This window comes from Gopherus evgoodei, chromosome 9 (assembly GCF_007399415.2).
Source record: "Gopherus evgoodei ecotype Sinaloan lineage chromosome 9, rGopEvg1_v1.p, whole genome shotgun sequence".
NCBI lineage: Eukaryota > Metazoa > Chordata > Testudines > Testudinidae > Gopherus > Gopherus evgoodei.
Window position 1 is genome coordinate 69799057 of NC_044330.1, and position 25398 is coordinate 69824454.

At 42.9% G+C, this 25398-nt stretch overlaps 1 protein-coding gene across 3 annotated transcripts in view; it reads right to left on the reverse strand.

The window, feature by feature from the left end:
* Window positions 1-3723: 3723 nt before the first annotated feature.
* The window catches only part of CENPI (centromere protein I), a 29471-nt gene continuing 7796 nt past the window's right edge, over window positions 3724-25398 (reverse strand). For 2 of the 3 annotated variants that reach the window (XM_030576154.1, XM_030576155.1), the window contains exons 8-21: window positions 22304-22393; window positions 20119-20247; window positions 19662-19826; window positions 19283-19403; window positions 18949-19040; window positions 18500-18617; window positions 18344-18408; window positions 17639-17736; window positions 16523-16658; window positions 13905-14029; window positions 10535-10583; window positions 10144-10377; window positions 6059-6100; window positions 3724-5015 (exon numbers count right to left, since the gene is read on the reverse strand). In XM_030576154.1, coding sequence (XP_030432014.1) covers window positions 4884-5015; window positions 6059-6100; window positions 10144-10377; window positions 10535-10583; window positions 13905-14029; window positions 16523-16658; window positions 17639-17736; window positions 18344-18408; window positions 18500-18617; window positions 18949-19040; window positions 19283-19403; window positions 19662-19826; window positions 20119-20247; window positions 22304-22393 — 1596 coding nt within the window. In that variant the 3' untranslated portion in view covers window positions 3724-4883. The remainder of the gene's footprint in view (window positions 5016-6058; window positions 6101-10143; window positions 10378-10534; window positions 10584-13904; window positions 14030-16522; window positions 16659-17638; window positions 17737-18343; window positions 18409-18499; window positions 18618-18948; window positions 19041-19282; window positions 19404-19661; window positions 19827-20118; window positions 20248-22303; window positions 22394-25398) is intronic. The other variant, XM_030576156.1, reaches the window with a different exon arrangement.

A 25398-nucleotide genomic window follows, 5' to 3' on the forward strand; every position in this document is an offset into this window, starting at 1 on the left:
AAAAGGGGGCGAACCCCCGATCCTCAGTATAACTATTTACAACTACACTAAATTAACGTTATAACTACAACTATTGTTATAATAACTGAACTATATACACTAAACTGCAGAAGAGTGAAACGCTAGGGAGGTGGAGAACGGCTAGCCATGCTCCACAGTTCCAACGACCAACACGGGCGGTAAGAAGGAACTGAGGAGCGGGCGGGCCAGCAGGGGTATATATCAGGCGCCATACCGGCGCCACTCCAGGGGGCGACCTGCTGGCCCACCGAGTGTTGCTAGGGTAAAAAGTCTCCGACGAACGTGCACGCGGCGCGCACACACCTAATTGGAATGGATATGAGCAAGCACTCAAAGAAGTAATTTTCCTCCTTTGATATTCACCCCTTCTTGTCAACTGTTGAGATTATGTCACTTCCACCTTAATTGAATTGGCCTCTTTAGCACTGACCCCCTACTTGGTAAGGCAACTCCCATCTTTTCATGTGCTGTAATATTTATACTGCTTTCTGTATCTTTCAATCCATGACTCTGATGAAGTGGGTTTTAGCCCACAAAAGCTTATGCTCAAATAAATTTGTTAGTCTCTAAAGTGCCACAAGGACTCCTCGTGATTTTTTTCATCAAGTAGGAGAATACTGTGTGACTTTGTATGCAGGGATAGTTAGCTATTAGTGCTGCCAGGTGGACTCTTAAAGGAGCTTATACACAACTCCAAGCTCTTTAGTGACAGACGATCCAAGTCTCCAAAAATGATAATTGGTGTTGGGCCCAAATAGTGAACAGTTTCCACTTGGTAGAATGTGTAAGTTTGGTAGAATATTTCCCCACGATGAATTAGTATATTTTGGACCTCTGAAGAAGATTGGAGGTTAGCCAGTTGGCATCCATGTGTAATGAAGGAGACGTATAGTACCTCCTTCTGGAAGAAGCAGTAAATGTAGTAGAGGATGGATGGATAGATTTATGTGTTCCAAAGCCAAAAGGGACCATCTAGTCTGACTCCCTGTATAATACAGGCCATAGAACTCTCCCAAAATAATTGCTAGATCAGATTTAAAAAAACATCCAATCTAGATTTTAAAATTATCAGTGGAGAATCCACCACAACCCTTAGTAAGTTTTCCAATGGTTAATTACTCTCATGCAGTACATGTTAAAAAATTTACACCTTATTTCCAGTCTGAATTTGTCTGTCACAGAGTGGCTGGCCTCCGTGCTTAAAAATAGGCCCAGTGCCCCTATGTCAGAGCAGGTGCTCCCAGTTGAGCCAATTAATGCAGGGCACCACCTGGGCTATAAAGGATCAGAGGACATTCAGTGAGGGCAAAACTGCAGCTATCCTGCAAAGGCTCCCAAAGAAGAGTGTTGATGCTGGGGAAGAAGATCCTTCTCAAGGCTGGGTGGGCAATTTGTGGGGCTTTTCTTGGAGAAGGGGGGGTTGGAGCTTTGCAAATAAAGAAACCTGACCTCAAGAAGGGTTGTGATTGAATGAGAGAGACTATATGGGTTTTGTTTAAGGAGCCCTAAATTAGGGGAAAACTAGAGTTGCTTAGGTGCCAGCCATCATGTTACAGTCTAGCTTCAACTTCTAGCTGTTGGCTGGTGTTGAACTTTTGCTGCTAACTGGAAGAGCCTATTATTAAATATTTGTTCCCCCATGTGGATACTTACAGACAGGAATCAAGTCACCCCTTTTTTTATTTAAAGCTAAATAGCCTCAAGGAGCTCAATCTATCACCATAAACACAGGTTTTCTAACCCTTTAATCATTCTCTTCTCTGAACCCTCTCCAATTTATCAACATCGTTCTTGAACTGTGGGAACCAGAGCTAGACACAGTATGCTAGCAGCAGATGCACCAGTGCCAAATATAGAGGTAAAATAACTTCTCTACTCCTACTTGAGATTCCTGTTTATGCATTCCATAATCAGATTAGCTCTTTTGGCCACAGCATCATACAGGGAGCTTAAGTTCAGCTGATTATCCACCACAAACTAACAAGTCCAAGAACTAGAATTGCATTGGCCAAGCCAGTAGTGGTGCTACATGGTCATCGTGGCTGAGCTTTGTTAGAACCCATGGTATCAAAGCAATTGGCAAGTAAGCATATAACATCCCTGGAGTACAGACATGTAAGAAGGCATGACAGGGAACTGGAGCTTTGACACACGCACCCCCTGCAACAAAAAGTGTGTGGATGACTATACCTCACATGATGGTGTCTTTGACTGATTACTTGTGGTTGGTTGCAAATTGCCTGCTAAGGTGGTCTGCAAGCACTAGGTCTGCAAACCTAGTAAGTGAAAAGCTCCTGGAGTAATTTCATGGTGAATACATCAGTTCCTTAAACTCTCAGCTTTTTGACATGGGGAGGGGGAGGAAAGGAATAAGAAATATCAGCAGGCAGAAATGAGCATGATCTGACACATTACTGAGGCATTGATTGTCCTGATCTGTCCGTTCCTTCATTACAGAATGGAATGCTGCAAATGCCTGATAAATAGCTCCCAAACTCCAGCATAATTTATTTCAAGGCAGACTTCCTGGGAAGTTGACTGTGGGTTTGGAGATGGCCTAACGGGGCTCCCTAGGAGCGTGTGGAAGCATTTGTCAGCAGCAGCCTGATGGCAACGGTAGGAAAAAAAAGGGTACCCTCCTTGCATACCTTTAGAGAATTCTTCCACAAGTTCAATGATCTGTATAAGCATAGCATCTAGAAGTCCTAGTCATGGAGCAGGACCCCACGGTACATATAACAAAGATGGTCCCTATCTCCAAATAAAAATTGGGGAAACCTGTTTCTTTTCACCTAGATGATGTATGTTGGATAGAGAGATTTTAACCACTCGCTGCACAGAGCAGGTGAAGTCTAGCATGCTGTGTTACGTAAACACAGGAAGTCACATGCCCTAGAAGTCGGAGACAGGCTCTCACGATATTTGTGGATGGGTCTATAACTAGTTGAGATCCACTATGGGGAAAGGCCATAGTGAACCCCATGGTCTATTAAAATAAAATGTGCTCCAGATTCCCTACTGCAGGCAAAGGAATTAAATGAGAGAGACCTTGAAGAGCAATTAGGTGATATCTCCCTGCCATCCTGAGGCTGAAAATGAATATTCCACCTGTAAAAGTGGAGTTTACTTAACAGGAGCTCCAGGCAAAACCAGTCTCTGTACTACTACTGCATGGTATTAGTGGCCAGTACCATGAAGGGTATTTTCACCACAGAGGAGAGGTGATTTGGGTAGAGCTTGCACTGCAAGATCATGTGACATCATAAAAGCTTTTGGTACTGGGATTGATGATACCAAGGAGAGCTGGATGGAGGCCATTGGTACTGATGTGGTGGGCTGAGCTTCAGTACTGTGGAACAGTCACCAAGTAAGAGAGCCCAACCTGAAGGGATACTGGAGCACAGTGAGAATGTCAGTAGGATGCATTCTGGGCCTTGAGCTACCCTTTAAAAGAGGAAGGATGAGGAGATATCTTTTTCCTATTGGGACCCCATGAGGGTGACCTAGTTTTATGCTCTACAGAGGGGGGGATTAAAAAGCCTGAAGACATCACAAGTTAACGTCATACAACAGTTCATTCTGTCAAGAGTGAAAGTCTTTCAGCAAAATGTTCTCCCCCTCTCTGGGAAGATAGAAGCCATACAGGTGGGCATAGCCATAGATGAGAAAGTAAAAAACCATTTCTCAGACCCACTGTTTGAACATAAGAGTTTATTAACAAGATCATTAGCCTTCAACAATGTGACCCCAAGACTAATATGGTATTGGAGACAAAGGAACAAGCAGGATTTTTCACAGGCAAGACACCACCATCTGTTGGTAACCATTGTTGAAAAAGGAAAAACACATCAACATTTCCTGAAGTGTCTCCTTTTTGGAGGCAGAAAGAAAATACAAACTACTTAGAATCATGATCAATGTTCTCTCTCTCATCCTCTGAGCATGGAAGTTGAAGAGTCCCAACCCTGCTTTGGACCATCAGTATGAAGTTCACCTAAAATATCTAGCTTAGGAAATAGAGTTTGGTTTCTTTTAACTGGATCTGAGTTTTAAAAAGGGCAGGAAGGAAGAAACATTTCACAAGACAGTTCTTCTGCAGTGGCACTATGGCGGTATTTTACATAATATAAACATATATAATATACAGTTATGTACATTGCTACAAGCACAAAAGGGAAAACTGCATTGAGACTTGTCACAAGAAAATAGTGAGCTGTTACCAATGCCCTTAGGATGCTCAAAGCATCCATAAAATGTGAACTTCAGCACTAAATCTTCCAGCTGCAGCGTGAGAATGTCTTACAGACTGGTACAAAGGAAAGCATCCTCAGGAGGTTTCACACTGAAAGCAAAATCTAAGGTGTCAGGCCAGCCTGTCACAGACCCTCAAAACCAGTATAAATAGATTCCACCACAGAGGACCCAGCAGGTTCCTTAAAGTCCCCAAGTCAACATATTCAATACCCTAGAAAGGTGTTTGTGCACGCGCACTGCAGTGGGAGGTCAGGAATCACTTCTAATTGAAGGAGCACTGAAATAAGAAAGGCAGAGGTGTCTGCGGCTTAGTTGAAATAGACATTCCAGTATGAGGAAGTTGATAGTGAATTGCACAGGATACAAACTCAGCAGCATCACACCACAGAAGTTTGGCAGGGACATCCAGGTTCAGTGTACTGTTGAATAAGGTCAGTTCAACCATTCTCTCTCTGTCCTTGTTTTCCTAAGGCGACGTCAGTATCAAAATATAACACGGCTAATGGCTGCGTCTACTTCTTCCCCTAGACAGAGGGGTCAGAGGCGGGGCCTCCTATACTCTGCTTTCCTGGTCTGGACAACCAGAAGAATCCATATGAACCAGTCTGTTACACCTGAGCATTCCCTGACTTGGTTTGGGAGACCTGAGAAACACGATTGATGCTGCTTTCGATGAAGAGTTTCAGGCCTTGTAACCCCTGCACATAGAGATATTCCAGATACCAGTTCCACCTCCTCCCCTATAGAAACAGAAATAGGGCAGTTAAGTGTCTGGGGCCATAGATGCAGTTGTAGCCTCCTTTTGCCTTAACCTGGAAATATGGAAATACAGACTGTAAAAGCCTGAATACACCTGCCCTGCCACATGATTATGCACTGGCACCAAGATTACATCCCACCTCAGGCTCCCAAGTGACTGGATGCCTCATAGGATCTGACACTGAGCCTTTTACCTATAGGTCACCATTTCAAAACTGGCCTACCTTGATAGTGATCTAAAGTCATTACCATTTGGTAACTACTCAGGACCTACATAAACCCCATTTCTGGTAGAGAGAAGCCCACTAGTGGTCTCCTTGGCAGGTCCAGCAAAATGGCTGAGGACTGAATGAACCATAAAACCGAACTCCCCGTCCTACAATGAGAAGTTACCCTAGCTCAGCTTTGAGGTACATTGACAGGGCAGCACAAGGGGAAGCTTGAACAGTCACTGCCCAGGCTGACCCTATTCAGTGGAGGATTTCTGCCTCTAGCACCATTCACGTTCACTTTAATTTTAAAGTGAATGTACTGCTAAAGAAAAGAATATACCGCTCCCCCAGAATGCAAACACTATTTAGACTGATACTGGAAATTCTGACAAGCTTAATCCATTTGTGAGAGAAGAATTTTCCCAGGAACAAATTCTCCAATAGTTAAGAGGTAATTGGAACTTCTTGACCTACAATAAATGCAGCCTCAGGACAGAGGTGTGTAACAGTCTCAGTCCACTGGCTGTACATGGCTGCTATACCAAAATGCTCCCAGACTAGAGTACACTGTCCTGTCCTCATTGTGAACAGCTGGAACTTTGTAGTGGACACAACTGATGCAAGCTTCTCTGGGTCCATGAGTATTCATCTTTGAGTTCTCATGTGTCATGACCAGATGAGAACATAAACCCTCCTTTCGAGCTCCTTATTCTTCTCCTGGATGTGGTATTTTTGAAGATGTATTTATATTACTAACCTATAGCTAAATACAGCCAGTTTTCACATAATATTTAAAAAACAAAACACATTACCTTAATTAAGTTGAAGTTCAGGGTTTTATCTTCTGGCCAAGCCTTGCGGGGGAAAAAAGCATATTAAATAAACAGAAGTTAGATCAGATAAAACCCTCTGTCCTGAGTTGCCGAGCCTCAGCCCTGCTGAGTCCCCTTAAGGCAGGAGCTCCATGAGTGCAAGGAAGCTATGGCAATTGTGAATATGCACCAGGATGGAGCTGTAGATTCTCCTGACACCAGTCCATAAATAGCAAAGTATCATGGAAAGTACTCTGCTAGAAGTCAATACTTCTGGACAGAAACAAGTAATATTTATAAACTTTTTGAACTCCTGTGTCTCAAAGGCTAAGGAACCACCATCTCAACACTATCAAAGGGAACAAGAGTAAAGAACCCTATGAGGCTTAGTTTATTACCTCACTGTTTCAAGGACTCTTCTCTGAATCTGCTGCAGAGCAGCACCCTCTGGTGCTCTGGAAAGATTTACTCAACAATGGAGCATGTTTTCAGGAAAACCAGGTACTGTATACAAGAACTTTTCCTCTCCTTTGTTTTCCTAACACTCTTTAAACATGTTTGTGGTTTCCAGGTAGAGAACAGTCAGTGCTTCAGGATGAGGAATGCTAGCACTGCTTATCAGCAATGTCTTCTACAGGTGCGGGGAGGTATAAGAGGACCTCAGGAGAAGGATGGAAGGAAAAGAACTTGACCCAAAAAAAAATAAAAAAAAGTCTTGCTGTAATGCTGGAGAAGTCAGAATTCCCTTCTCCCAACTTTTGTTTATCATGTAAAAGCATTTTTGAGAACATAAGGAAAATCCCTTCAAAGTTCAGTTAAGTGAACAAACACTATAGTTACATTTTGTAATTACCTTGCACCACCCAGTTGCTCTAACATGCTGTGGTCTTAGAATCTAAGCAGCTATTCTTGGGGGGATTCTGTGCCACTGCACAAGAATATAATTAATATCCCCTGCAGATTTTACTCTTTCTTCAGAGAACATTTGATTCATGCATCCCTCCCAGGCAGCAGTTGGGGGTGGGGTGGGGCATGTCTGGTTCTGGCATTGAGAACAGCTGGGAGACACTTAAATCACCGCTTTGTGGGAGGGTGCTGGGCTCTCTCTGTCCCTCTTGCGGTGCACCCAGAGCACTGTTGGTGGCTCCTACCCTGTGCTGGGCTCCAGCTGCTATCGCAGCTGGGCTGGGAAGAGGGACAGTATACCGGACTTTTTTTCCCTGAATGGCCTGCTCCCAGGGCTGGGTCAGCTCCACCCCCAGGTCTGCAGGAAGCTCCACACCCACCCTGCTTCCATCATACCCTGGGTGAGGGGCCACTGTGCAAAGAGCTGCCCTCCCATCTGCCACCTAGTACCCAGACTCCCCTGTCGAGCCCCCACCCCACCAAGCCCCCACAAGCTGCACCAGGACCCCTGCCTCACCGAGACCCCACCAATTGCACCTAGACCCCCATCCCACCAACCCTCACTCCCCCAAGCACCTGGAGCCCTCCACTGAGCCCCCTGTACCCAGACTCTCTGCCATGCCCCATCCCTCCCATACACCCCTGCTGAGCCCCAACAACCTTCACCTGGATCCCCCCTGCAGAGTCCCATTCTCCCTGTTCCCAGAATCTCCCAATGAGGCCCTGTGCATCCAGATCCCCCCCACTGAGACACCCATACCCAGGTTACCACACACCTGGATCCACCCACACTAGGATCCTGCCGGGCTGAGCCTGCTTGCCCTACATCTGGACCCAGGTGGTGGTGGTGAGAAAATAGGGCTGGGTATATGTGCAAGACACTGTCCCCTCTCGCTCACTTTGGAGCCATATAGATGTACTAATATTCTTAGCAAGGAAACTATTTGTCAAAAAAACATTTCTTGAATCTTTTTTGTTGACTGTATTGTTACAGACATACTTGCTGATAGGTATTTGAAATAAATTACCAAAATAATTGAAAATGGTGTGATTACATTGTGTTATGTTGACAAATAAAATATTGTGTGCAGAATTTGTAATATTTTTGGCATAGAATTCCCTCAGGAGTATAAGCTGCACCCCTGCACTGAAAGTTCAAGGGTAGGATAGAGGATGGCAGTTTTCAGAGAATGCATGTTGTGCATATCCCGTACTCTGTTTGCATGGGCTCCTTTTGGAAATTCTGCCCTGAGACCAAAGACTGCTGGTTTAAGAGCAATGTTTTAAAGTGCTCTAAAACACACCTGCAGACTTTGATTTTACGTTAGAAGTACTGTCAAGGAAATTAGCAGCGAGTGACTAGAGAGGAAAGGTGAAATACAGTTAGGATAATGTAATGATGTTTCCTAAACAACGGAATTGAAGGCTTGCCTACAATTGAAAGTTAACTTAGATTAAGGTCAAGAGTGAATCTGAAGCAAAACAAACATGTGTACAAGTATCAGGGGGCAGCTGTGTTAGTCTGTATCCATAAAAACAACAAGGAGTCCGGTGGCACCTTAAAGACCAACAGATTTATTCGGGCATAAGCTTTTGTGGGTAAAAAACCTCACTTCTTGAGATGCAAGTGTAGACATTTATTTGAGAAGAAGCCACTTTCCCTGCCCCCCAGGTGAGCACTGAAGTTAGATCTCTGAACACCAGAAATGCAAAGGTAAGATACATGCCACCCCCATAATGTGACCTTAGCTCAAAGATGGCAGAGTAAGGTCCCAGTATGCCAATAAAACACATACTAGTACTTACAGATACTGCAAAACCCTTTGGCAAGACAGCACATGAGCACCAAGTCTAAACGCCTGTTTGCTGTGGCAAAACTCACAGGAGTAGCAAACAGGACCTACTTACACTTGGCCTACACTCAAACACTGAGGGTACATCTACACTGCAGCTAAAAGCCCACAGCTGGCCAGTGCCAGCTGACTGGGGTTCACAGGGCTCGGACTAAGGGACTGTTTTATTGCATTGTAGACGTTCCAGCTGAGGCTGCAGTCCAAGCTCTGGGATTCAGAGCCCCTAGAGTCTGAACTCCAGCCAGAGCATCCACACTGCAGTTAAACAGTCCCTTAGCCTGAGCCCCACCAACACGAATCAGATGGCCACGGGTGTCTAACTGCAGTGTAGGCATACCCTGAGCTTACTCCACACAAGCCACCCCAGATTTGCTAAAGGTTACCTCCCTTTCACCCATGTCCTGAGGATTCCTTCTGAGACATTACCTTCATTTCCTCCTCATTAAGCTCTAAAGACCACTGTTATGTATGCCACAGAAAGCTGACCAGCCCCATACCAAGAAGTCACCTAGGCACACCTCTGCAGACACACTGTACAAAACTCAGTGCTGAAATGGGACATACTTTATCCTTCTAAGTACACATGCATCTCATCATATCACAACAGCAGCTCTGTCAACCTGCTCCAGCTTATTCCCCCCTCATTCAATATAGCTACAGGTAATACAACAAAGGCATTTGGAGTGCATGCAGACAAATGCTGGAATTCAAATCTGTGGAGACCATCACAAATTCCCATAGAACAGCCTCATCTCTATTAATTATGCTGCCTTCCCTGCTTATTGAACTATTGCTAGTATTTAGTGCCAGCTCCAGGTGACAGTTAAGGTTGTGTTGCAGAGGGGGCATGTACCTTAGTTTTGCATTTCCCTGGTTTTCAAGAGGTTTAAGTTGAGCCACTCTCCACATTCTAGAAGGGCACAAGGCATCACTAGGCAACCTTGATTGCATGTTTATGAAGTTTTTGGACATTTAATATTTATCTATATTACTTCTACCTATGCTTCAAAATGATTTGGCCACACTATAATCATGGAGTCTAAAAGCAAAGTATGTTTAAAACCATTGCCCTGTGTAGTTTTATACCAAGCAAACAACCCAAACTAAACTGTTCAGATTGAGCTGCTGGGCTGAGATGAACACAGAGCAATGTTTTCAGCCCACCTAGCAGAGTACCAATGCTTGAAAACACAAGTGAACTCAAGCAGTGCGCGGGGGGGGGAGGGGGGGAGAGACGGACAGTTTTCCAGCTGAATTGTCACAGTGGAGTGACTGATTTAGAGTGGCCCCCACTATTGTGCTGCCAAACATTGCTCACACCCTTACCTGCTGCAGGAAGAGGATTGCATAGCCCATCAGGGCTGGGTGGTGGACAATGTTGAAGCTGTTTCTGACCTCCTGCACTTTGGTTTTCTTCAGTACTTCCGGATCTAGGCGAATGCCCTGAGGGTGGATATCCTTCTGGAATGCACTGGATGTCCACAGACAGCCCACCATGGCCATTATGTACTGGTTGTACTCTTGGTAAGTCTGGCTACTGAACTTGAATTGCAGTATTGTCTGATGAGATCAGAAAACAATTCAGTTGCACAGCACTGGTGTACTACCTACATATTCCTTGCAACTGTATCATTAAAGCACTGCCTCCCCAATAACTTCTTTTTAACCCTTTTATTACCGTCCACAGTACTTTACCGCAAAGGTTTGTTCATGGTACCTTTTTAATTAGCTCATTTTCTTTCGCAGCTACCAAGTTGGTTCGATACCTAAAGGAATGAACAAGTGGGAGAGACTTAAGTGCCCTCTGAATTCTAATGCAGATAAATACTAGAGAAGGACAGGAGTGCTGCTTCAGAACAAGTTAATGGTAGCTTTTATACTCCACTAGTAAGACTGCTGACCTTTTCTCCTCCTCCAATTATAAATAAGGCTACATTTTAGTCACAGGTATTCTTAGTAAAAGTCATGGACAGATCACAGGCAGCGTCACGTTATTGACTTGAACTGGGACCATATAGATCATTGTTGCAACCAAAGTCCTGTAGTGGCACAAATCTTGTATAAAGGGGGTCAAATAGGGTGTCTAAGACAAGGTTATGGTTGCTGGTTATGGTTATGCTATCTGTATACGTGTATCATTTTTGTAGCTGAAGTTATGAACATTGGCTCTATACTGTCTGTATTTCAAACCTCTGTTATGCTTCTGGGTGACACCCCAGACAAGTTGGTGTCCGCTCTGCCTAGTCTGCTTGATGGCCAATTAAGGACCATCAGCTACACAATTGACCCATTGAGAGAAGATAGATACGCCTTGTAATTCAAAGTAAAGTATTCAGGGACTTCCCATGTGACTCCAGACTCTGTTTTGCTGTAATTTTCCACAGTAAGGACAGAGAGGTGTTTTTACACCTGGAAAAGACTATAAAGGGTTGATGCCTCATCTCCCTCTGGTCTTCAATCCTGTTTCATACCTCTGGAGGGACTTTGCTATAAACAGAAGCTTTACACAAAGGACTGAATGACCCATCCCAGCTGGGGATGTACTGCAGAGACTTGATTTGAACCTGCAGTTTATTCTATCACTGCTGCAAGCCTGAACCAAGAACTTTGCCATTACTGTATGTAATTAATTCCATTTAACCGATTCTAGCTCTTATCTATATCTTTTTCCTCTTATAAATAAACCTTTAGATTTTAGATTTGTGAGTAAGATCTGATTTGTATATTGACCTAGGTCTGGGGCTTGGTTCTTTGGGATTGAGAGAACCTTTTTCTTTTACTGGGGTATTGGTTTTCATAACCATTTGTCCCCATAACAAGTAGCACTGGTGGTAATACTGGGAAACTGGAGTGTCTAAGGGAATTGCTTGTGTGACTTGTGGTTAGCCAGAAGGCCAAAACCAAAATCCTCTCTGTCTCGCTGGTTTGGTTTGCCTTAGAGGTGGAAAAACCCCAGCCTTGGGCTGTAACTGCCCTGCTTTAAGCAGTTTGTCCTGAATTGGCATTCTCAGTTGGGTCTCGCCAGAACCAGCATCGTTACAGACAGTAAACAAAAATTATCGGTCTGTGGCCTGTCCGTGACCTGTACTATATACCCCTAACTAAAACTTGGACTGGGGGGCCAGGGATGGGGGGGAGGGGGAGTCCAAGAGTGCCCTGGGTACTGATGGCCCAAGATCCCCGCTGGTGCTGGGGGTGAAGGATTGGTGGGACTGGTAGGCTCCCTACCCAGCTCCGTGCAGCTGCCATGTCTCTGCAGCTTCTAGCAGGAAGGAAGGCCAGGAGGGGCACCATGCCACCATGCACTGCCCCCTCCACAAGCACTAGTTCCACAGCTTCCATTGGCCAGGAACCACTGCCAATGGGAGCTGTGGGGTGGTGCCTATATGCAAGGGCAGCATGCAGAGCCCCCTGGCCTGTCTGTCTACAAGCTGCAGGGACATGCCAGCTGCTTCTGGGGTGCCTTCTCCCACAGGTAAGCTCCACCCTTTACCCCAGCCCTGAGCCCCCTCCCATTCCAAAACTACTGCTGCTGGCCTGGGGATGCCCAACTCGGAAGTTGCAGAAGTCATGGAGGTCACAGAAAGCTACGGAATCTGTGACCTCTGTGACAGACATGCAGCCTCAATTATAAACACTGATGGAAGGATGAGTTCAAAGGAACTTCACCACTTGGCACAGGGCCAGCCTCCATCCAGGGACTAGGGAGAAGGAAGACACTAAGATGAGCTCTCATTCAACTAACAGACTTTGAGGTTCCTTAGTAACAGAGAACATAGGACTGGAAGGAACCTCCTTATTGCATGAGCAATGTGTTCCAACCAAATCAGAGACAAAAATCACTTTCATATGACTCAGCAGGCTATATGCAGTGTGCAGCCCTGAAATCTAGCACAAAAATGCAGTGTGCTTTTAAAAAGGAGCCTTTCATTCAGCGAGTATAGAAAATGGAAGCCACTGGAAGTAATGGAACCTGACAGTTGTTCTGTATAAATAAGCACTAGCTGCTCTTGTATCTGGGAGAGCGCTCTGTCATGTTAATTACCCTGCAGTCTCCTTAGAGAGAAAGCCACATGGACAGCCCTAGGCCAGCTGTCAGCAATTGGCTACTTTTCTTATCTGATGCGACCACTGGAACTAACACCACCAAGAACAGCAGCAGTTCAGTAGATTCTACAGAGAAATGAACAATGTTCTCTCCAGACCTGCAGGCAGCCTCCAGGCCTCCCAGACTCAGAGGCAGCAGAACACCTCATACTCAGCGCTGCCCTAAACAGCACTGCACAGTACTCCTTTTTCTACGAATGTGAGTCTAGTGGTTAGAGCAGAGGTTCTTAACCTTTTTCTTTCTGAGGCCCCCATAACATGCTAAAAAACTCCATGGTCCACCTGTGCCACAATAACTGGCTTTCTGCATATAAAAGCCAGGGCTGGCATTAAGGGATAGCAAGCAGGACAACTGCCTGGGGCCCCATGTCACAGGGGCCCCCACAAAGCTACATTGCTCAGGCTTTGGCTTCAGCCCCAGGTGGCAGGGCTCAGGGCCCTGGGTTTCAGCCCCATGCAGTGGGGCTTCAGCTTTCTGCCCTGCGCCCCAGCGAGTCTAATGCTGGCCCTGCTTGGAAGGCCCCCTGAAACCTGCTCAAGAACCCCTAGGGGACCCCAGATCCCTGGTTGAGAACTACTGGGTTAGAGCACAAGCCTGGGAGTTTGACGCTCTAGGCATCAGTCAGGAATTAAACCTATTAGGTGAGTTACTTAAGGTCTCTCAAAATATTAAAGGAACACCTACCTACCTCAGAGGTGGCATCCTGGGGAGGGAGCAGTGACCTGAAACTTGTTTTTATTGTTACTTGGGATAACGATATGGAAAAGGTTGAGAATCACTGCTGTAAAGTATATGGCCAGCACTCAAAATAGCCCAAGAACTCCCCCTCCAGCCCCTTTCGCACACAGAGAGGGAGAGAACACCAAAGACTTCATGGAATTCCAATGCTCTTGTTTCGCAACACAGAGTGGCATCTCCCCAATGGATGATCAGTACAGAAGATGTGATAAAGTTGAAAGCCTTCCCCGATCTTTGGTACCTGTACATAATGTAGCAAAGCTGGTTCAGACTGACAGCATCCATGCTAAGCAGTGCTGAGTAAAAAACTCCAGGAGGAGGCATCACCAACAAGGGTAGGTTATACTTAAGATACACATCGCACACCTGCAGGAAGGAAACAAATCCCGACAGGTTGTTACAACCACTGTTATCAATCTCCACAACACCTACAGGGGAAAATGAGCATTACATCACTTGTCTGTGCTCCTGTTAACTCTGACACCTTGGAAGGGAAGGTGGGAGAGAAGCAATTCCATTTGTTTGCTCTCTAGCCACATCAAGTCCATCATATATTCCAAGGCCAGAAGGCACCACTGTAACCATCTAGTCTGACTTCCTGTATAAGGTAGGCCATAGAACTTCCCCAATATAATTCCTAGAGCAGATCTTTTAGAAAAACATCCAATCTTGATTTCAAAAATTTCCACTGATGTAGAATCCACCATGACCCTTGCACAGGAGCCTGTGTAAATGTCAGTCTAAACCCTGAAAATTAGCCTACACTCTAGCACTGGGTAGCGGAAATCTAATTTTTCCCTTTAGCGAACATACAGCAGTCACCTTCTCTCTGATCCTTTATGCTCCTTCTGTATCTGTAGCTTGGACTGGACCAGACCTGACCTAACAGCAAGTCTGAACCACATAACAGAGACCAAATAATTTTAACAGACAGACAATTCATGTAGTTATAATTGGCCTGTTGGGATTCCATGGTCACAGCAGAAAGCTTTGCCCCCAAGAGATTTTAAAATTAAAATGCTGGTTTTGTGCACTTTGAATTTGTTTCCCTCTACATATAGCTTGATATGGAAAAGGTGTGATTTATTCAAGGTTTACAGCCTGCTCATTTTAAATCATGATTTTAAATCAGTTTTAATCTTAATTTTATATTTGTACTTTTTAGGTTATTCTTCTAAAAAAAAAGGTTGATTCTCATTGGTGGATAACCATTAAAACACGTAGGATTTGCAATTAAATAAATCTAGACTAAATTGGGTACTTTTTGCCAACTGCGAGACTACACTATATGTGCATTTATTTAGATCAGTTATACAGATTAACATACATTAATTCAGATTCTTAACTTTTTCATATATTAGAAAAGGGTGAATGAGGCATTTTGGATTTAGTAGATTAATATTTTACACTTGTGATTTGTATCACGCTGTATGTGGATAGAAACTGGAAATCAATTCAAAGGACACAAACAACATTTTAATGGTTTTTGTTAGTTAAATAAAACTACCTTAAATGTGCTAGACACGAGAAAAATTATCAAAATATGTTTTACGTTTAAATAACTAACCGATTCATTAAATAAAAGGAAGTATGAGTAAATTGAACTAATTACTTCTGGTCACAATATCCTTCAAGATTTTGGAAGTAGGCTGCTCATCCTATCACACATTGTTTTTATTAATTGATTGAAAGACAAAGAAGAGTTTTCTTGCTTTTTCAACTCAATTTCTCAGCTTTGAACGAACTAGCTGATTTAACCAGTTCTGTCAAAAGCTGGTTTAGCACTTCAATAAACTCTGATTCCAGGTGTTTAGCCAGTGACTTCCTCCAGGTTCAGTGGTTTGGCTTTATTTAAAAAACTTTGGCCCCAGACATGGACTGCTTGAGTGTTGGTTTTAATTTAAAATGATTTTAATAGATTATAATAAATTTAGACCTTAACATTGTTGTCAGATTCAAATAGTTTTTTTTAAAAAAGAAAAAGTAATTTAAATAAAATCTCTTTATTTTTAAATCTTTTTTTTACCCACCACACTCTGAAACAAACAGTAAAGAAAAGGTTTTAATTTTTTCATAAAAATATTTTTAAATGTATTTAAAAGTATTGAAATTTGGGTTTTTTAAAGTTAGTTGTATCCCTTTAATATCTTGCTATTCTGTGTGTGAGAAAATATCAATAGCACCCGACCCTCTTAAAAAACAATACAAAATTCTCTACGATAGCTACTTGGATCCATGCTTCAGGGCTTCAGTTGGTCTCCTGGAAGGGTCGGGCAATATAGAGAATTCTCTCAGATGCTTTTGCTCACGTGCTCAGGATCAGACTGCCCTTTTTGGGTCCAGGAAAGAATTGTGCCCCAGGTCAGATTGGCAGGGACCCTGTGATTCTTTTGCCTTCCACTGGAACATGGGGTTTGGGTTGCTTGCTAGGATCATCAGGCATCTCTCACCTACTCAATTTCATGCCATTACAGAGGCCATGGGCATTAGCACCTCTTGATCTCTCCTATTCTCTGTCTGTGGAACACAATTTAGTCTCTAGAGGACTGAAGTATTTAAGTTAAAAAAAATCTGGATTAGACTAAAATTTGGGGGTTAACTGGGTGGAGTTTAGTGGCCTGAAATGTGCAGGACAGACTAGACGATCTGGTAGTCCTTCTGGCCTTAAACTTGGATGCAGCAGCTATCATCTATGACTAGTGGACCGGTCCAGCAATTAGGAGGATGTAGCACTTAATCAAGCATAACATCTACAAATTATTACAAGGAAGGATAGTTTATGCTCTTGCACAATGAGTGGAAACTACTCTTAGAGAGGTGGGACATCTTAAAATGCTAAGAGTAATGGGATATACATACTGTCTCATAGAAATCCAGAATAAAGTACAGCAAGAAAGTAGCATTGTTCTCCAAGCGCAGTGCTACAGTTGCGATCCACCCTACAAAGTGGATCAGCTCAGCCACAGAGTTCACCAGTCCAGAAAGAGTAGTGTTCCTAGAACAGCAGTTGGAGAAACAGACAATGTTAACACAATTCATCAGCTTTAAAATACAGAGCAGTTAAGCAGAATGACAAGAGAACTCTAGGTTTCCCCACCCTCAGTGCTGAAGTCAGCAACATTAACTTGGATACATTCACAAATTAAACAGAACAGAGTTATCCAAAATACTACACAAAACATGTACATGTCTTCATAGCTGTAGGGTTCTTGACTTCAATTTGCTGACTTTTGGGCATGTATGTTCTCAATGTTAGTATTTTTACAAACATAGCTTTTTGCATCACTGCTTCAGTGTTACAGCCTCAAGCCTGGATTGACAAAACTAATCCCAACCTGCCTCCTTTGTGGTCCAAGATAAATTGGGATATTTACTATTTTGACAATTTAAAAAGCGCTCATAAATCAGAAAGGGAGAGATATGAATTAAATGTTCAGATATGAGGAAGAGTTAGGTATGAGACCCTAGGCAGATGATCATTCTTTTCTATGCCTAGAAAAATACTGTTTGTGTCAAGTATAAATGAGTGAAAAAGGAATTTTGACTTCGGGAAACACAAGGATTATGCAGAGGCTATCCAGCCGTACCCCAGAACTCCCTTAATAAAATGCTGCAAGTGCGGTTCATGCTATTGGTACTTTCATTTACTTTGAGTACTACATTGCTGAAAAAAGACATACAAAACATTAAGATACATGGTTTTAATGACGTTACTGCAAGATACAAGATATGAATAAACCATAGCAACCTTGACTGCAGTACATACAAAAAACCCACCAAACTGAACAGGATTCACAACTAAGCTACTTGTCACAGCAGCAGTAAAGCATTTTCTGACTCTTTAGTCAGCTTTTGTGGTGGGGAATAAAAACTGGATATTTTCATGAACCTCACCCACCCACCCCACCCCCCACCCACACCCCCCCCACCCCCCCCACCCAAATACTACATTGTGTGCAATTCAGATGAACTTACAAAGGACTGATTTTAGGATCAGACTCCATATCCAACTGTATTACATGCCAATTCAGCCAGTTCTGCAACAGCTCCTTCAGACTTTCAAGAACACTACACTGCAGGAGGGAAAGAAAGCAGTGGATTATGTACATTGTAGAGGAGTGTCTGAATGCTAAATAAAAATGGGTCATCATTTTCAAAGTAATACTGTGAAGGTTTCAGACAGTTTGTCATCAGGACTACAAGACAGACTGGGGAGAGAGCTAGCTGAAGCCTCCATGTAGATCTCCATGTAGGACACTTGCACTCAAGGCAGGGACATTAACAGAAGGTGCAACAAGTGCAGGGACACAGAACTCAGGCTGAAATGATGAAACAAAAGAAAAGCTGTCTTACTGGGTTATACCATCCTAAATCAGCAGCACGGTGGGTGCAAAATATATTGGTATTTCAAACACTGTGGCTTATTTCCAGTTGAAATCTACTTTAAAAAATAAAAATAAAAATAAAAAAAGCCAGAGGGCTTCCTAAAAATAGTTACCTCCCAACTATACATTTTAACTCTCTCTGTAAACCATAGAGGACCCATGTTGGACAGGCCCAGATCCAATGCCAAACTGGGAAGCCCATTTTACTGTCTGTAGATTGCTTTACCTACCTCCCGTAGTGGGGACAGCAATACCAACTAGATCTGCATGTGCCAATATAATGACCTTGAATTACCTTAAAATAAAGGGATGATGTAAAAAAAAGCTGTGCCAGAGGTTCACAGAGATGTGGTTTCATTTCTGAAAACAAAGGAGAGAAGTCAAATATTTGTGGAAAAATCCAATCCAGTCAGACCAGATATAGTCCAAGATCATTGTCCAGACTACATACCCGAGAAGCTGCTGAGGGGGATCCAGCTCACCAGCCTGAGGATTTGCGATCGACAGCAGAAACCATCCCAGAGGGGAAGGCTCTTATACAAGAATTCTTCACAGGAAGAGAAACCCTTCTGAAGAGCACAAGATTAAAACCTTCAAAAACAAATTCATCACAATCCCTTCCCTTTTCTGACTCCCCACCCCAATTCACTAGAGAAGGACAGAGTCCCTCCCTCATGCAATCCATCAGCTAAAGACTGCTGCTTCCCAAATTATCATTCCTCCAGAAAGAGGGGGCAGTTCAGCAACCTGGACTTGCCCTTTGAACACATTTTTGCTGATCTCTTATTGCTATTTCTAACATGGTAATCTTTAAGGCATCCCACAGGAAATGGATGAGTCACAAATACATCCTAAGCAAAGGCTTAATTGAGTACAGGGCTTCATTAAGTAGGTGCTTACCTGCAAGAAACACTCTGTCTTGTAGACGATATCCAGGAAGTCCTTGAACTCTTCTTCATACTGCTGGTTATCAAGCTTATACCAAGTGCATTCTACACCAGAGGGAATAATGTAACAGAGTACGAGGAGTACAGACAAGGATGCAACAACCAGAAACAGAATGCAACCCCCGCCCCTTTCCCTGGATGGGTACTGTTAAAGTCGATGCTGTCATCTCAGATAGTGTTTTACTGGTACATAAAAATAATCACATATGCCTGTACAGCTAAGTACCATTACAGCCTCAAATATATCCTTTTCCTCCCCACCACACCTGGTAATGTTAAGTTCCTACCTTCTTGAAGAGTCTGGCCCATCCAATAGTAGAGCCTTAAGTAGATAGATTCATCTTTGACACAATTAATGTAGTGAAGCAGCAAGGAATTCCTTAGCACTGAGCCCATCTGGGAAGGAAACTGCAAGAGAAACCAGGACAACCAGTTATTAAATGTCTGCTTCTGAAAAGTACCAAAACAAAGCTGATCCTAGTCCAAACCCTTTCCATCAGGGAATACACACAGATCCCAGGTTTTCATATCATTCCCCAGTGCAGTATATCACTTTGGAGATGGATAATGTGTGCACCTATTCCCCAATAAATAGGTTATTGATATATATCCCTAGTTCACCTTTAAGATTTCACATGCTCAAGCTGAGGTCTTCATGACACTCACCTCTAGGCGGTGGATGTTCTGTAAGAGCTGGGAGAAGGTGTGTAGCTGCTCCACTGGGAAAGATTCACTGTGACTGAGGATGTCAGCATGGTTGATCTCCTTGCTCCTAGTTGGGTTCTTTGTGTCAGTGCTGCATGCAGGCAAAATCAACTGGGTATTCCATTTCTGGAGAGAGAAACAGGAAACCAGAATTAATAGTAGCAAGCAGAATTTCAGTGGAGTCAGATAAATACACTATAAACAAGACAACTAATATTAGCACAAACTGGGAATCACTCACTCGCTTGCTATCCTGCAAAGTGCTATCCTGTGAATCACATCCCAGACTTGCAATATAAAGACAGCATTTCCCATTAAGTTACACTACCTTCCCCAATGTCTATCCAGATCCCAGCTCCTTTCCACAATTCAGCATGCTTGGCATTTTCTAGGATTCACATAGGTTCTCATAACTTACTCTCTTCCGGGACTGAGGGTGACCTGTGCCTAGAATGAGTTGCTGGGATGTTGGAGACGTTCCTTGATTTCTTCGCCTTATGGTGTTGATTGCTGCCTTCCACAGGCTTTCTGAGTTCTTGAAGTAGGTCTAAAAACACAATCCAGGCACCTATGTGTGAGGCCAAACTCTAAGGCAGAGTGACAGAAAAATCAATTGCCAATTTGGTACATGTCACTACAGTGACATTTATGTGCTCTACTGTAAGGACTGCGCTCGACAGTCCAAAAGGTGCTAGGTCTCTCTGTTACAGTACAGTACAGCTTTTATTTCTCTTGACTCATTATCCTTTGACTACAATCTGAAAGATATGCAAGTAATTTTCAAGGCATATGACCTTTCTCAAAAAGGTAAGGAAAAAAGTCCCCGGGATCTCAACAGCGTGGAAATTTGCATCTATTTTAGGATCCTGATGCTGATATGCTGTCCGTTCATAAAGATTGGATCTAAAGTATTCCATGTATTAAATAAAACCTGCCCAGGTATACATGTGTGTTTATAGTGAAGATCCCATGCATTCAAACAGCAGTGAGATCTGCCATAGAAGTGAACTGGGTAATCAGAGCTTTCACTGAACATTGAATTAAGTTTCTAGATATCATGGTTGTGAAGAAAACTTTTGAAATACAAACCAAAATGCAAAATTGCCAGCATAAGGCTTTATCTGAACTAAGTTTGCACCACTGAAGTTACAATAAGCTTTTAAATCATAACCTTTAATTAATGCAACCCTCCCCTCTGTCCCCCCCCCATGAGGAAACTCTAAATTTTTCTTATGAACCAATTTAACTAAAATAGATTATAAACTTTTTTAGGTGAAATGTCTTAAGCCTGGAAATATCTATCTCCCACGCATGTGTGGGTACCAAAAATTCCAACTACTCCCACAGATAAATCTGCAGCACAATGAAAACTGAAAATTTAGGGCAATGTAAAATAATCTGAAATGAACATTAAAACAAATGTCACAAGGAAAACTTGACTGCTTGTGTAATTTGCTTTCATACTGTAGTCAGTAAAAGCCTCAATTTTTAGACCTGGACAAATCTGCCTCATTGGAGTGCCAGAAAAACCAGGCAGCCTTGCTGCAAAATTTAGGTCTAGTTTGCTGCAGAGTTCTTGGGGTCTTTGTATAGTATTAAGCGTATAAAGAAGATAACATACATATCTTAACTTCACCAAATACCTTGCTGCATACACAGCACACAAACATTTATGAAAATAAAGCCATACAGTCTGTTCCTACCTTGAAACGCTCCCAAATCCATCTCAGAACACATTGTCAGTTTCCCCACCATTACTTTTCATATAGTTAAAACTTTAAAATTTAGATATCAGGTCTGCAAACAATCTAATATAGTGGTTCTCAAACTGTGGATCAGGACCCCAAAGTGGGTTGCAACCCCATTTTAATGAGGTCACCAGGATTGGTTTAGATTTGCTGGGGCCCAGGGCCGAAGCCCGAGCCCCGCCACCAGTAGCCAAAGCCTGGGTGGCAGGGCTCAGGTTACAGGCCACCCCAGCCTGTGGCTGAAGCCCTTGGGCTTTGGCTTCCCCCATCCCCCTGGCCTGGGGTGGTGTGGCTCAGGCTTTGCCTCCCTCAACCTGGAGTGGTAGGACTCAGGTGGGCTTGGGTTTCAGTCCCCCATTCTGGGGTCGTGTAGTAATTTTTGTTGTCAGAAGGGGTTCACGGTGCAATGAAGTCTGAGAACCCCTGATCTAATATTTACTCTGACTGGTGTCTTCCACTATTATTATTGTGCTGCAGTAGCACCCAAAAGGTGTTTGGACAATGCCCAGCAGATTCATAGGAAGATATTACCTTCTACCACAATGCTTATGATCAAATATACAAGACATAAAAATAGTATAACAACAATAGGAGGGAAATAGGCAAGGAAGGACACGGTTACACCTGCTTGCTATGTGCCTTCTCTGCTGAATTGTTTTATGTGTCTTCTCACTTCAGTATAAATAAATGGTAGCAATTCCCACAGAAAACTCTAATGGTTTCATTCTACTGAGTGGAGAGAGGGTACAGAATTATTCTTTCACCACTGAATCATGAAGCAAAGCTGCTTATGTAGGAAGGACAGTACAGACTTTAATTCCAACACAGACACATCAGAGTCACTCCATTCCTCACCTTCATCTTTGCAGGCAGAGTTATGGACACCAGCTCAGGGCAGAAAAGTTTGTATAGTGATAGCAGAGCCTGCAGATGAGGCTGCATTCCCTGGAAGAAAAGAAAGAGCAAGGAAAACCCAATTGATACTGCAAGTCTACACACTACTGTATCATTAATCAGACCAAATTAGCATTGTGCAACTGAGGAGGGAGGAAAAGGAGGAAGAAAAGAACATCTCTACTGAGGACTGGAAATAGTAAGGAAGTTTGGGTGGGAAAAGAAGATACAGTTTAAATTGTCATAGATAAGACCACTAATAAATCAAAATTACTGTATACAATGTATATCATATATTTATTTTGCCTAAATACACATGCAGTTGTTTTACTGGGATACCCATACTCCGCAATTGCACTTCATTACCCAAGGTGTGAACATAGCATTATATAATTAAACTTCTTGAAGTGCTGCTGATTTTGTAAAATATATTAATAGCTAGCTCTTACAGGAAGAGTTCTCACTGTACAATCTGTAAGATATATAATAAGAGATATCCTCTAAGATTTTCTGTTACAGGTACCATGTAAATGTTAAATTGACATTAAATTGAGGGGTGAAGAGGGATGAGTTCTGCCACAAAGATAAGAAAAAACTGACAACACCATTTTAAGACCTCTGTGAATAATACCAATCCTTCTGGGATAGATGTCTCTAGCTAGATTACCTGGATGTAGCCATAGCCCCACATTTTGTAATCTACTCTTTCCGTCAAAACAATCACACCAGAAGCATATATTTCCAGTCATGAAGTTTCAAAAGCACATTTCGCAAAACATCAGCATGGCAAAACCCAAAGGGACAGGCTTCTTGCAGATCAAATGCCACTAAGATCGTATCCAGCTACATGTTTAAGACTGTCTAGCTGGATATTCAGTCTATGTCCATTACTGGCAATCTTTCTGCACCATAGAAATTTTTGGTGCCCATGTGACTGTTAGCCATGCAGCAACATTCCTTGGTAAACGCATTTCATAATTCATTGGTCTTCCATCCTAATAGTATGTCCATACCAAAAAAGTCAGCAAGACTGAACCAATGTTGATGAGGGTGGTGGATGGGTTCAGCTATCAATATGCTCATTGCTGATCTTGTCCTGCCACTTAATATGAAGCAGCTGATGAAGACAATGAGAACAGAAGATGTCAGTCTGATGCTCTTCAGCCTCCCCAGCACCCATGTTTCACTGGCATACAATAGTCCTGTAGAGCCACAGCTTCATACTCTGACATTTCCACAGAAGTCAATCAAGGACCCAGAACTTGGTGGTGGTGGCTGCTGCTCTATGAATGTACACATCTTTTGAACATTCTCTAAAAACGGTGCGTTTCCCAAAAATTCAACAGTTGCCAACTGCTCAATATCACATCCAGAAAGATTAATACCAAGCTGGTCAGATGACAGAAAAAGTGAGACTTTGGTCTTTAATGCTTCAGTGGCCTCGAGCAGTTTGGAACAGAAAGCCATCCGCCCCAATTAACCACTCTGCAAAAACTTCAGCAGCAAAGCCCCAGGTCATTGGTTTCCTGCCATAGCCAGATCCTAACCAAAAGAGCATAGCTGAAAGTGGAGTTTGATGGTTTTAAAAAAAGTTAAATTATTTTCTTGGCATTTTTGTAATCTGAGAATCCAACATAAAGATGACAACTATTTTAATGACAATAGCTTTGGTGGGTGGAAGAAGGGAGAGAGTCCTCAACATCTAAATGTTGAGGAACTTTCATATTTTTCAGTTTTCCACCCTTATGTCCTGCACTACGTGAAATGTTTCAGAGTCAATAAAACCCATTTTTGTTGAATAGACAAAAGCTCTCTCCCAAATCATTTATATTCTATGTTTGCATATCTGCAGACATATTACATTCTGTGTCCTGTTCTAATACTGCGATGGACAGCTTGTTAGCCATCAGTGTGTGTTTTACAGTTCATGATCTCAATTGGTACACCTCTACCCCGATATAATGTGACCCGATATAACACAAATTTGAATATAACACAATAAAGCAGTGCTCTGGGGGAGGTGGGGGGAGGGAAGAGGCGCTGTGCACTCTGGTGGATCAAAGCAAGTTCGATATAATGCGGTTTCTCCTATAACACGGTAAGATTTTTTGGCTCCCGAGGACAGTGTTATATCGAGGTAGAGATGTAGGTCTTTTAAAAATCTGTTTGTCTGTAGAACGCAGGGAAAGAGCAGTAGCTGCTCCTATCTCTGGATTCAGGTTCCCACTACCTTTCTGGTAAGGGGAAGAAGAGATGCTGGGATAACCAAGAAGATGCTGCAGTTGGAAGTCTAACACAAAAGAGTAGGTTGCAAAGGATAAGAATACCAAAGGAAAATAAATGCTGTCCAAGACTGATTATAGATGCAAGAGAAGGGGAAGAAAAGACAAGAAAATGGAGGACACCTACAGAAGGCAGACAGGGGATTGGCAGCAAAGGGAAAGAGAGAACACAAAAAGATAACCAATCAAACAGAAAGAAAAGGTAGAGAATAAAAGCATGGGTTGGGAAGAAGCAGTCTGGTGGTTAGAAGAAGTGACCTGGAGTCAACATCCCAGGTTTTATTCCTGGTTCTGATACTGACATGGGTACCTTGAGCAGTTTACAGCATTTGTGCCTCTGTTTCCCTTTCACATAATAGGGATATCTGCCCATTGTTTTGTTATTCGTGGATAACAATGCTACAGAAGTATAAGAAATACGAAGTGAACTGGACAGTGGAAGATAAAAGGGAGTGCAGGAAAGGGAAAGGGAAGCCAAGAGATCGCTTTCAAATTTGTGTAATTTTATCATCCCTTGCCGTAAAATGTGTAATTCAAAAAAAAATTTTTGTAAGTGTCATTGTGTGGGTGCTTGGAAGGGACACAAAATCCAAATTAGGGATGTGTGCAGGTTAGGTGCAGCCCCTGTGCTAAATGGCAAGCTGTGTGTGCAGCCCCTGGCATTCTGAAGGCTGGAAGCTACTGTTCCGAAGTCTAACAACCTCATCCTTTGCAACGATATTTGCCATTCCTGTGAAAACATTAACCGTAAGAGTTGTAAGCCTAATTCCAGTT